The 12,883-nt window shown below is 42.1% G+C and overlaps 1 protein-coding gene across 1 annotated transcript in view; it reads right to left on the minus strand.

Annotated features, from left to right (window-relative positions):
- Window positions 1-12,883, minus strand: part of POLR3E (RNA polymerase III subunit E) — a 29,652-nt gene that overhangs the window by 8,524 nt on the left and 8,245 nt on the right. The window contains exons 6-18 of the mRNA XM_086760015.1: window positions 12,559-12,641; window positions 11,719-11,826; window positions 11,191-11,240; window positions 10,772-10,891; window positions 10,125-10,210; window positions 9,038-9,082; window positions 8,862-8,953; window positions 8,023-8,143; window positions 6,337-6,418; window positions 3,939-3,998; window positions 2,793-2,950; window positions 2,444-2,508; window positions 402-898 (exon numbers count right to left, since the gene is read on the minus strand). Coding sequence (XP_086616141.1) covers window positions 402-898; window positions 2,444-2,508; window positions 2,793-2,950; window positions 3,939-3,998; window positions 6,337-6,418; window positions 8,023-8,143; window positions 8,862-8,953; window positions 9,038-9,082; window positions 10,125-10,210; window positions 10,772-10,891; window positions 11,191-11,240; window positions 11,719-11,826; window positions 12,559-12,641 — 1,567 coding nt within the window. The remainder of the gene's footprint in view (window positions 1-401; window positions 899-2,443; window positions 2,509-2,792; window positions 2,951-3,938; window positions 3,999-6,336; window positions 6,419-8,022; window positions 8,144-8,861; window positions 8,954-9,037; window positions 9,083-10,124; window positions 10,211-10,771; window positions 10,892-11,190; window positions 11,241-11,718; window positions 11,827-12,558; window positions 12,642-12,883) is intronic.

The following is a 12,883-nucleotide window of genomic DNA, read 5'->3' on the forward strand; positions in this document are numbered from 1 at the left end:
CAATGCCACCTTTCCTCTCCCAACTCTGTCCCTGTCTCTGAGAGAAGGAGCTTGTGCAACTCCAGGAGAGCTGATGGGAATCTGGGACTGCCTTAGATCATGCTAACAGGAGCGAGTTGGGACAGTGAGTCACTGCAGCCCAACAGCATGGACGTGAAAACAGCCCCAAAGACAACTAAGCTATGCAGCATACCGCAAAGAACGCAGAGTGCAGGACCTGCGAGAAGCAGGATGTCAGACAAACCTCTAGCAGCTTCAACATATCCAATACTGGACAGTTACTCAGAGCACATTGTTCTTCCAGTCCACCAGCACAGGACACAAACACTTCACAGCTCAGACGTTTAACTGTCCCTCTAATCCCTCCTCCCCAAAGTACACCAAGGGAAAAACATACTTACAGGCACCAAAATCTGTTTGCAGCCAGTGTCCAACACCATGTCCTGTAACATTTTGTCTGAAATGCCACTGAACAACGTATGTCCTGGAGGCAGACTGGCTAAGTGAAGGTTAAATAACCGTTTAAGCTCACTCAGGGTGAGTACAAATTGTTTCTTAAACGTTGAGGACACAAATGCCTTCAGTTCTTGGGCTACCCGGTCAATGCAGCCTCCAGGCATGTGGCCGTTTAAAGAGTCCGTGGAGTCCTCCTCCACATGGAGGCCGTTGACAATGCCGTTGTTCATGCCCTCATAAGCTGAGGTATCCATCGGCTCCTCGTCACTCACAGGCTCCTCTTTAATGCGGATATTGGAAACATCCATCTTGGCTGAGGTGTCATTTGATTTAATCTCTGCCTTTTGCTTCTGGAGCTCCTTCTCCAGCTGCCCATAGTTCTGCTTGACTTTTGCTTTAGCCATGTTGACCCTTTGCTCCCCAGAAACCAGCAATGGATGAGCTAGTAAGAAACAAAAGATACCATAAATTTCACAACAACCAGGGCTCCAGTCTTGCAGAACATTTCTTGAAGGGCTCATAGTGAAATAAAACCAGGAAACATCATCTGCTTGTGAAACCTAAGGCATAAACCCAGTTAGTTAGTTAGATTTTACTTTAGACTTGGGTTGGGGTTTTTTTTGGGGGGTGGAGGGGAGGGGGAGTGGTAGTGTTTTTTAAAGAGAAACATGCTGAAGATTGTAAGCCTGGGGAAGGGTGTTCCAGCCAAGGAACCTGCAGTGCACTTGTTCAATCACTACGGCCTTGTCCGCAAATCAAGAAACCAGGACACAGACTGCTTCAACATCTCTACTTGTGACCCAAATGCCCAACTTTTTTTTTTTTTTAGGATATCTAGTGGTTGGTGGGGCCTGCTGCAGCAACTGCCAGAGCCAGCACAAGGATGTCCTACAGGTACAGCGAGGAGAGTGAAGGGGTTAACCGTGAACCTGAACACTCTTTTAGCATGAGGTGCACAGTATGAAAGTCTGGGACCCTCCTCTTACTATTATGACCCAGTGATGGGTAGAAAGGGACAGGAAGGAGCCCTTTCCCATGCAATCCTTCGCCTCTTCCCCTGTGTCCTCTCCACACCCAGCTACCCAAAGGTGAAAGGAAGGGGCGTGCTGGCAGCAGAGGAGTGCAGTCTCAATGGCAAAGGAAGGAGTGCTGTGTTTAAGGCAAAAGCACGCACAGCACACATGCTGTTATCTTCTCTGCTGTTAGGCTCACTAATCTTCTCCAAATAACCCAACACCTAATCCTTCCAAGCAGATCAAACAGAGTATTGAAATGGATTCGTATGCTCGTTTGTCACTTCTGCTTATACTCTTCATTGGCTCCAGTGTCTGGCAATGAGCCAAATGCCTAGTTAAAACTCTCTGGAATCTCAAGTTTTCACAATCTTTTAGGATTATGGAGCAGCTACTTTAATATTCTCACTGGCATCCATGGTGGAGAAGGATGTCAAGACGAGACAGCTTCACACCTGCTTACAGCCCCCTGCCAAACACATTCTTCACTAATTGCTCAGCCCTCAACCACACCACAGAGAGCTCAGTGCAAATCAGGGGAAATTAAAAAAAAAAAAAAAAAATCACCTCATGCACATTAGCTTGCAAACTGAGAGGTGAGAATTACTTGTGTGCTGGCCCTGTCCTCTCTTCGGGAACTGCTTATGCCCTCACACCATACAAGCAGAACCAACTGGTAACAGAACCAGCTGATTTCACACTATTGAACACCAAGCCACCAGTGCCAAGGAATCCTCCCTGCTCCGCTACAAGGATGTTACAGTAAGCTTGTGTCAACCCAACATCAGTGATGTCAGTACAGACCAAAATCTGTCTCAAACAATCCAGAAGAAATCGCAGGAAAGGAAAAATATTAAACAAAACAAGACCAGCCCTGACCACATTCAAAACCAGAGAGGAATTCAAACATCACCCAGGAATGTGGAGGAAGGGATGCATGTTCTTCAAGATGATCCAAGCACAATTCCATTTACCTGATTGTGCCTCTTGTTTCTTTGGTGTCAAGTGCTCCTTTAAGAGATTATAGACCTTTTCTAATCTGAAAGATAAAAATAAAATATACCAGGAAGGTTTCAGTTGTTATGCCTGCATCCAGCCATGACAGTTTTAGCCATTAGCTAGAACACTCAATTCCCCCAGGCAGCCAAGGAACAGGAATGACTTGAATGATGCAGTGACATCCCCACCACACCACTGCCTGGTGACTGTGAGGGGGAAACCTTTGAGGCCATACAGATCAAATTATCTATCAATGTCTTCAGAAACTTTGTACTAGATAGTTCTGGTTTTAACTTATTCTTCAAAATAAAACAAGTCATTTACTTGGCCTGAATGCCCATCCACAGCATATGTTGCCTCTGAACTATATCTGGATGCTTCTTAACAAAGTCTTCGTCATAAGGGAGCATGAACTCCCAACCTTTGTTTATTCTTGCCACAGACATGTGCTCTAGGAAGTCTTTCACATCTTCTGGGCAAAGCTAAAAGAAAAAGAAAAAGCATAAATAATATCAAAGTCAATTTACATAGGGCATATGCAGACATGCAGCAACGGGCATTGTTCCATGAGACAGGAAGAGCTGGGCTGATGTGGGGTACATATGGAGCACTTCCACAAATACACACCCAGCTAAGTCAGAGATACTCATCCTCTGCAGCACCAACACTTCCACACTATGTTAAAAGCACAAGACTTCAGAGAATAGCGGTGATTAATCACCTGAGAGTCAAATAGCTCATGGCATGTTTTGTGAAGAAAAGGGAGTTTCCAAACTGAGATGAAAAGACTCCATTGTGAAGAGAAGCATATTCTAAAATGTTAATCTTACTTTAGAGCTGCAGGTCAGACGTGCTGTACCTACACACGCACAGCTTTTAAGCAGGACTGGATCTTACATTCCAAAAAAGATGGTCTGTACATAAACTGACTTGTGTTTTATTATTTTACTGCATTTTAAGGAAATTATTTATTTGACCTCTTTATTTAATGTTTCTCATTCATTTGCCAGTTTTAATGGTATATTCAGGTGCCCGACTTACTTTAAAGCTTTCTTTCAATACTGACAACTGGCGAGTATCAACAGAAGAGCTGCTCTTTTGTAACACACCCAAAGCAGAGCAGTTAGCGTGGACTGCACAAGCACTCATCTGCTTTGGTGCACTATCAGTCAGCTTAATTCAAACTGTGTCTGGCTTTCCACTGAAACAAATGAGAGGACAAGATGCATTCCAGTGGCTCAGCTACAAGGACAGTCACATCCTGTGGAGTTGTGGTAACTGTGGGAGCTGCTTGAAACATTTCTAAAAAGAGTATGTATCTATACCTGTTCCAAAGTGAAGGCATGCCTGGTGAGCCACACTGCAAGTCAGCAGTAACGCAGATGCTTGCAGCAGCATCCACTGCTGACACAGACAATGCCCAACACTGATCACCAACCTCTTAGTTAGGAAGAAAAAAAAATCACTCACTTTGGTAACTGCTGCCACTTCCTTTCTCACAACCCAGCGGTCCTGTGTGAACTTCCACATCTAGGAGGGGAACAAAGGAGAAAAACCTACTAACTGTACTTAGCAGTTGCTGTACTGAAGTTCTAGTAACAACCCTGTTCAATGATATTGCCAGAAAAATTGAAACCCCACTCCTTCCAAGAATGTGGAAGTAGGTGATTCTCAGCCAGGTAGTGCAAAGACACTTTCTGGCCTCTTCTGTCCTCAAAAGGCCATGAACACAGTATCAAAAGCTTCGAGAGTCCATGGTTTGCCTTGGCGAACCTGTGACTACAAAAGCTATGAAGAATCTCTTGAACTCAAACTCTATTTAGCTTCCAAAAAAATAAAAAATCCACTGCAGCGATGCTGGGACTCCAGAAGGTACACCTGAGGCTCAGCTTCTCAAACACCTAATCATCAACCTAAAGAAACTCTTCATCCACTTCTGTTAATGCAGGGGCCTGTAGAGGCTGATGACTGTGCCTTTCTGCAGCACACAGCCCCCCAGAAAGGGCCTGTTCCCTCCTTCAGTGCACTTACAGTTATGCCGAGATGGCCTGTCACTCACACACTTGTCCCCAGTTAATGGAAAAGCTACATGCTCTGCGGAGCAGCTCCTAAGGTCTCACACCCTGAGAGGCAGCTGCTGAGAATGGGCTAACAGGTTACACGAGGACTTGGGCAGATCACTGTCTGAACACGACCTTTGATTTCTTCCCGTCTCCATTTAAGTAGGCTACAACCTCTTTTAGTTTGTGTGTATTAATAAAGTTGTGAGGAATTCAAAATCTCATTACTGCCAACTTTGTCCTGCCCTGCGACATCATCTACACATCCTTCTCTCTGATTCAGCTTCTCTCTGCCCACAAACACACACAACCACCAAGCTCACTTTAGGGCACAGGGCATTTCTATTTTAAAGCACAAGAAGCTGCTGTCCAAAGGAATTAGATCTACCAGCTCTCCTTCCACACAATTCTGAGGTACCCATTTCTCATTTCTCTTTCAGAAAAGACACAAATTACTTCTCCTCCTCCCCAAAGTACAGCATGGAACGGTGGACACTAAAAGTCACTAGTGGCCATAAATATTTTTTAACCTTATTAATTACTTTACACAAATACATAGGGAGAAATAAAGTTAACTTTTTAAGCTAGAACACATTTTTTCCACAGATGCAATACAGCATTACATACTACTTCTGAGCCTTACAATCAGACAATTCACTTTGTCTGAAAGCCAGAAGTATCAATACTTTATTTTCTAACATTTTAACTTCTTCCCTGTTGTAGAGCTAATCAGCAAATTATTTGCCTTTAAGATCAACACAGATCCATTTCTCATGCCAGGTATATTTGACATAATTCAAATGAAAATAATTTAACTTTACATCTTAATCACTAAAACTTAAGTGAGCACAATAATTTCTGGTCCCTAGAACTTTATGCATGATGTGTCACCTAATCTGCTGTGTCCTAAAGACTTACGTCACTGGGTCACACCTGAATCCAGGTCTCCATATGGCAGTGTCTTGGGCAGACCTCAAGACACAATAAAAAGTCAGTTTCAATTTTATCTTACACTAGTACTATAATATTCTTAAAGCCTCTTGCACAGCATGCTCCTATTCAGAGCTAAATCTCAAAACCAAACTTTGCAAACAAGGGGAACAGTCAGGTCTAACCGAAAAAAAATGAGAGCAATGCACTCATCAGCTGCCCTTGGATGAGACAGAAGCCATAAACTGAATATGAACTTACAAACCACTTAGGAACTTAATTCTTTCCATGGTTAGCAAAAACAAACACAATGCAGAGGTTGTTCCTTTTTGCTGTGGCTACGTGTATGTTTACAAGACCTGTATTCATTTCAACTTCCATGTGCAGCTACTGCTCACAAAAGGTGCCTGGGAACAAAGTCCTTTCACTGATTAGCAGCTCTGGGGAATAAAGTCCTTTGTAAAGATCAACAGTGCATGCTCAGGGAGCACAAGGCTTACCCACACTGCCCTCCTGAGACCTCACAGTCCTAAATCCATGGAAGTATATCTGGAGAAACAAGCAGTTTATTATCCAGCCCTGGCTTTTCTGTAAGCCCTGCATTGCGCAGGCTATGTGATAGTGGCTCTACAGCACGTACTAGAAAGGGATGAATAGTGTTAATGACAGATGATCCGAACCTGCCAGCCAGCCACAATATCAATCTACACCAATACTGCCCTGACAAACTTGTAACACCTTCAAGATTAAAGTACAAATAATTTCTTTGGAGGAAACACCTTATTGCAGTAGAGCAGCAGAGTTTTGCAATGCTGTGGCCTCTCAGGCAAACTACACCTACATTTTCCTTTAAAAACAATAAACACTTTTATACTTACAACAAAGTCTCTCCCTCTACAGAGCACTTCTGCAGGGACTCCACTATGCGGACTAGAAGTATCCTTTGGGTAGAGGACATCACTGTTAATTTAAAAGGAAGATGTATTAGGTACTAGGTACTCCAGAAAAATGGCATTGGTGAAGATTAACATAACAAACATGTCTTCCCTGTTCTGCTGTTAAATTATACCTTTATCCAAAGCATGGTTTTCATTAAAGGAATTAATATTGGTGTAATTACACCACTGCAATTACCCTAGTGCAAAAAGGCTTACACCAGCAAGCACAGCCTTGTGGCTAGCAGACGCATGCAACAAGGTACAAGCTCTGCTTTGTCCTTGCAAAGTCTATCCTCCCTTGGACTGCTGTAAACAAGACCAGAATCATCCTAAGAAATGCTTAGGCTAACCTGGTACACAGCCTTGAAGCCCTAACACGCTGATATATGGACACATGGTTTGTTTTTTTTTTATTTCCTCCCTAGCAATCAAGGGCTTAAGAGAACAATACTACAGAATATCATGCTTGAACCAAACAGCCCTGAGACCAACATTACTGTGTGTCCTTGTCTGCTTGCAAGACCAACTGGATGACATTTGTTAGCACGCTTTCCAAAGCTGCAGTGAAACCTAGGTTCAAGATCTCGATCCTATCCATGCCAACGAAATGGGCTCCCTCTCCATTTAAAGCTCTAACGTGTGCATGTGCTGCTCTGTGCGCAACCATCCCAAACACGCCATATCTACAAGAGATACACACTACCTCCTCCTCAAACTAGTAACAAAGAATCAGCTACAACATAAAAAACAATCTGAATCCTAATATACTGTCTCTTAACTTGCTTCCAGCTTCCCTCTGGAATGCCTGCAGGGACAGCATGGAATTGCTGTAAAAACTGTTCACGTTACTAATACAGGGCTGTATCACAATAGCTGAAACACATCCTGCTAACAGACTTGGACTGGCAGCTGGTGCCACTCAGCTTCACACAAAGAGCTATTCCAGAGACGGTAATTCTCCGCATGCAGTGCTCCACCCAAGTGAAAAAAAAACCAAAAAACAAACAAAAAACCATATTGCAATTTAGACTTCAATTCCCACTGGGATGCCTTATCCTAATAAACAGGAGTATGCTACAGAATCCACTTCATGTGGTAAAGTCAGTACCCCACACTTGATTTATTAAGCAGGTAATGCCTCCTAGAGGGTAGCTTTCAGCTGACAAGAGCAGCATCCATTCGTGAACACCAAGGTGACTGCACAAAGATGCTCCTTTGACTGAATTTAGCTAAGAAATACTATAGCTGATACTGGTTTCACTTTATGTGTTTATATTTTACACTAATCTCTGGAAGAATTTGAGACAGTCCTCTCACAAAAGACAACAACTGAAGACAACATAAAAAATCTGACATAACTCAAATACAAAGACAGATTACATCACTGTTTAGCCATAATTTTAATTGGGGTAGGTACTAACATATTATTCTTTAACACCAGCCCTTTGAATTTTGAATATCTGACCGCACTAAAAAGCACCAAACATTAAATCAAGGTTTTACAGTACCGGGAGTTAAGAACATGGCTACTTTGGGACACAAGGAAGATGAGTATATAAAAATCCATTGTTCTGATCCTCTCCTTAAAGCAGAAAACCATGTCCCAGTAACAAAGACAAGCCATACCTCTTCACCACCCAGTTTCCCTGGACCAGCATTGCCACCTGCTGTATACAGCGGAGAACTGCCGTAGAGTCCGTCCCAGAGCCTAGCAAACTCATCAGATTTGCAAACGGCATGACCTTCACTGAAAAGCAAAATACACACTAGCTCAAACGTTTCTTCAATGCACATGATGTAGACATAGACTTATACATCTAGGATTTTATGATTTATGTTGAAGCTATATTTTAGAAAAAAAAACCCAAACCTGCTAGTGTTACATCAAAGTTCATTAGCTTAACATGTTCTGCATTAATGCATTAACAAAATAAATTTTAAAAAATCTATGCCTTTGGCAATACTTGGAAATGGAGACATGTGACAAGACGGGAAGCTCCTGAGGTAAAGTCCTGAGGATTTGCTCCCATCAGATAGCAACTCTGAAGAAACAAAATAAAATTCCCAGATGACACTCAAAGTACGTATTACTGAAAACTTCCCAGAAAATGATGAAGTGTAGCTTGTTTCATTACCCCTCAACTTATAACTCACTCTCAGACCCCAAATTCCAGGAGATACCCACTGAAATAGATGTCTCCAGAAAGCTATCATCAGATTAGAAATTATTCTAAGAGTAAGCTGACTGCAAACACACAGAGCAGCAGTCAGATCTGCTGTTACTGCTCTCCTCCACACAGCACATCTTCTTTAAGGAAATGCGCAGGATTTGGATTCTTCACAGAATCAGACAGCCAGCCAGACAGTGGTGGGGTGACAGAACTGGTAGTACTAGGAAAGGTACTTTATCTGAAGCAATTAGAAGTCACAAAGTAAAGTGTAAATGTATTACAGAAGTTACAAACCATTCTTCATCAGGATCTTAATCTGATCGGCAAGGGGTAAAGTTCTCAGCTGGGCCATAGAAAGCACGTTGCTTGGAGCCACTGGTTTGTCACTGCAGATAAACAAGCAGAGTTGCAGCCCATGAAAAAGAGCATCCAGCCAATATGGACTTTGAACATTCTGTACAAACACTTACTTCTCTTCCTCTACGCTTGGAGGCATCAGCATCATTAAATATTCACTAGAAGAAAAGAAAACATATCCTTAAAATGCTTGTCTTGGGACTTCCCATGTTGAAGTACAATTATTTTTTGCTTAGAGCAATCCTACTTGTCTGAATCTACAAAACATCAGCCTGAAAAGAGAGCTCTCCTCATTCCTCTTCCATCTTACTCTGTAAATTCAGTATTAGTAAAAGCTATTGATATTCATCTGCCCAAAGAGAAGGAACAAAATAAACAGGAGTCAGAATCTCAGCTCTTCTGTACAGAAGAGGTGTCCAAACAGAGGAACTGCAAGAGGAAATACATTAAACACAGCTGCTCTGACAGAGCAGTAGGAGGTGTCATGTGAGGTCCAGCAGAGAGAATCAGACCAGTAACTAGCAAAAAGTCTTTCCTACCCATGTAATTACCAGTGCCCGTGAGGAAAGAATTGTATCCAGAAGATTTCTCAGAACACCTAGCACTGTTCCACTGAGATGTTAAATGTTGAGAAAAACACATTCAGACCATTAAACAGAGAGAGTTTGCCACTCTCCTTTTACTTGGGCCATGGTTGCATCCGATTACAGCGAAGCATTAGTATAGAGTACGTTATGGGAAGATTCCCGTATAGCAGCAGTCACCAAGAAACAAAACTGAACAAGTTCCAAGTAGTTCAGGTGTCTCTCACAAATCACAAAGGAAAGTTTTATAAAATTTGCCAACTATGGAAGTTATTGGCTTCAGCTTTTTTTTTTTTTTTATTTTAACCAGAAGGAGCTTTTGTTTTACTTCTCCTTTACAGTATTCTCAGCCCCAATACTGCAGGGTTGTGATAACATACAAGAGGCTACAATCCCAAATCAAAACAACTAATTTTAATCTCAGACTACATGAAAACAAAGGAAGCAACCTGAATAAGTTGAAGGCTAGTTTGTTTCTGTACTTTTTAAACACTTCTACTTTTATCATGGATAGAATTATCAAATATCAGACTTTTAAAGAATGTACCTGCTTATTAATCTGAAAACAATCCCAACAAGTTACTGCAATTTCTGTAGGAAACTATCAAACCATTACCTGGGAGATTTAATTAATTCCGTGTTTTCAGCAAGGCCATGACCTTGACTAAATAAATACTGGCGCTCGTGTTCAGAACGGCTGTCCTGGAAATGTGGAGAAAAACAGAGTCACTACCACATACTGAAAACATGCAAGATGCCAGAGAGCTGGATTCCTCATTCCAAACTGTGACCACCCTGCCATTACTGCACCATTCAAGCGATCCACCTCACTAACTGATGTTCTGCTTTCACTTTCTTAAAGATGCTTCCATCATGTGGGAACATTTCTGCTGCTATGACTTTGAAATCTCCTGACAAACATGCACATGGGCCAGACAAACAGGGTTTCTGATAAACAACTGACTGGGTTCCCCAAGTCTTTCACAAAGTCCAGTTCATAATGCAAGACCTGTATAATTCTTGTACTCGCTTCGTGTTTGTCCAACTCTCAATTTTAAACCTTTTCCAGCATGGAGCCTGCAAAGCATTATCCAGTGCAGGAGGTACAGAGCACTGCAGGGTCTGTTCATGGCTGCAGACCTACTTTTCTTCATTATCTTCTGACAATTACCTGATTCCCATGGGCCCAGATTTAAAAACAGTTTTAGACTTGGCTGAGCCTTCATGCCCAGGTGGCCTCTTCAGCAGCCAGCACACACCTACCTTCAAGCCATAATAATGCAGATGAACCCAATGCTCTTCTGCTTGTCTCTTCTGCAGGAACTCATAGGACTGAACACGTCGTTGACGAGCTTGTTCGGTCTCAGGGCGGGAGAATCGTACCTAGAAGATTTGGGCATCATTAAATATAGCCCCCAAACCCCAGAAAGAAAACAATTGCATTATTTATTTGACACATAAGTAAATGAAGCTAGGGGCCCTAGCTCAAACGAATCACCCCTTGCTGTTAGTGCCATCTTTATGCCTGTACAACAAGCGCAAGTCTATCTTGCTTCCCCCCCTCCCAAGCCCAGGGTGACCAGGACTAGCTGAGGTTTCCTGTCCTTTTATTTGGGGTGCAAATTGTCATGCTTTCTTGTGAACTGTTGCCTGAAGTATCATGAAAAGGAAGTTGGACATACAGTAATTTGCTTAACATCATCTTCAGCTTCGTCCTGGGATGAATCACCACCTGCCAAAAAAATACAACAGAATAAACACATCACTGCAGGAAAACGGCCAAAGCCCATCTGTAACTGTTTGGGGGCCCATACAGGAAGAAAGCAGTACTAGGAACTACGCAACTGTGGGTTCAGTCCCAGCTTGGCAAACTATGCAATGCATGACAGCACCACTCTCCTCCTACGATAGGAGCTACTGCTCCCACGAGCTTCACAGCACAGCTTTTCAGTGGCAGTGGTGAGACACTCCCTGCTCCTGCTACTTACTCACCACCTCCCATCCCTCTGCCAATCCCCTACACTGTGCCTACAAAATCATTTATGCAATGACACTGAAAAGAAGATCAGCAAAATAATTTGAGAAATGGGCTTATAATCAGTATATTGTTATAATAAACATGTTCAGAATATAATGACTCTTATTAATGAAATTCTAGAGAGAAGTTGTATCTCACCCCCAAAAGAAAACACAACTCATGGAGCACTTACCTTCATTAGCAGCTTCTCTTTCTCGGTGTTTTGCATCAGCCTTGTCCAAGTAGGTGAAGCTTGGCCTCAGCTGAAGAATTCCATGTAGTGGAGTCAGGTGAAGTTCACCTGAAAAATAGAATTAATGTTGGTTGAAATTGTTTTTTTCCACTGCACAAGGGCAGCACTTTTCATTATCTCCCTATCTGTGTAAAGGCACAGCTTCAAATAAAATAAATATTTAATATGCTAAAATGTAAAAAGGGATTGAGTGAAAAATTCATTAAGTGCTCAGGATTTCAAAGGACTATGAAAGACCAAGACCTATTTCTGTTACTTTCCTTTTTGTGTTGAAACCAGATCTCGTAGAGAGCCGCATTCTGTCTCAGACCTGACCTATAGCTCAGGAGACTCACAGTAAAATAGTAATCACTGAAGACAATCTACATATTTTCATCTCAAATGATCCTCAGATCAAAACTCTGTGACGGCATTAGGAGACAAGAGAGAGGCAAAAAGTGTTGGAACAGGAAAATGAGACAGATATGGTTAGGTGGAGATAGTAATATTAACAACAATGACCAATCTATGCTACAAATGTGTATTATTTCAGGCCATCACACACTGTTAAGATTCCGGAGGCATCTACAAACCCACAGTGTTCTGATATAATATTTACAATTTTGCTAAACCTTCTCAAGGACTCTGGAGGCATTGATAAGGAGAAGTTTTCCTTTCTTTAAAGAAGCATTAGTCAATTAAAATCTAGGCTGAAAAAAAAAACCAAGAACAAACAGATCTTATTTTAACCCTGAAATGAGCATGTTTCACTGATGTGAGCGGTGAGCAAAAGAAACGTACCTTTTTTATAAACAGCAGCTGCATAGCGGGAAACATTACTCGCAGCTTGCGAAGAGCAGAAAGTTTGCTTGTCCATCAGCTTCCTGCAGACAGAATGCTGTGAGACTGTATTCCACAGGCAATGTGGCATACAGATGTTAACAGTCTGAAATCACCAATTCTCAAAATGGAGTATCAACAACTGCAGCAAATATATATAGCCATCTTTCTGTTCGCAATTCAGAACTCATGAAGGACACAAAAAAAATGTAGGTTACTTCCAAGAATTCTTGCTATGTAACAGTGTCCAAAGCATCCCCCGAGACTGTACAGCCACTTGTTCTCA

This window comes from Chlamydotis macqueenii, chromosome 15 (assembly GCF_036417535.1).
Source record: "Chlamydotis macqueenii isolate bChlMac1 chromosome 15, bChlMac1.mat, whole genome shotgun sequence".
In the NCBI taxonomy this organism is placed as follows: domain Eukaryota; kingdom Metazoa; phylum Chordata; class Aves; order Otidiformes; family Otididae; genus Chlamydotis; species Chlamydotis macqueenii.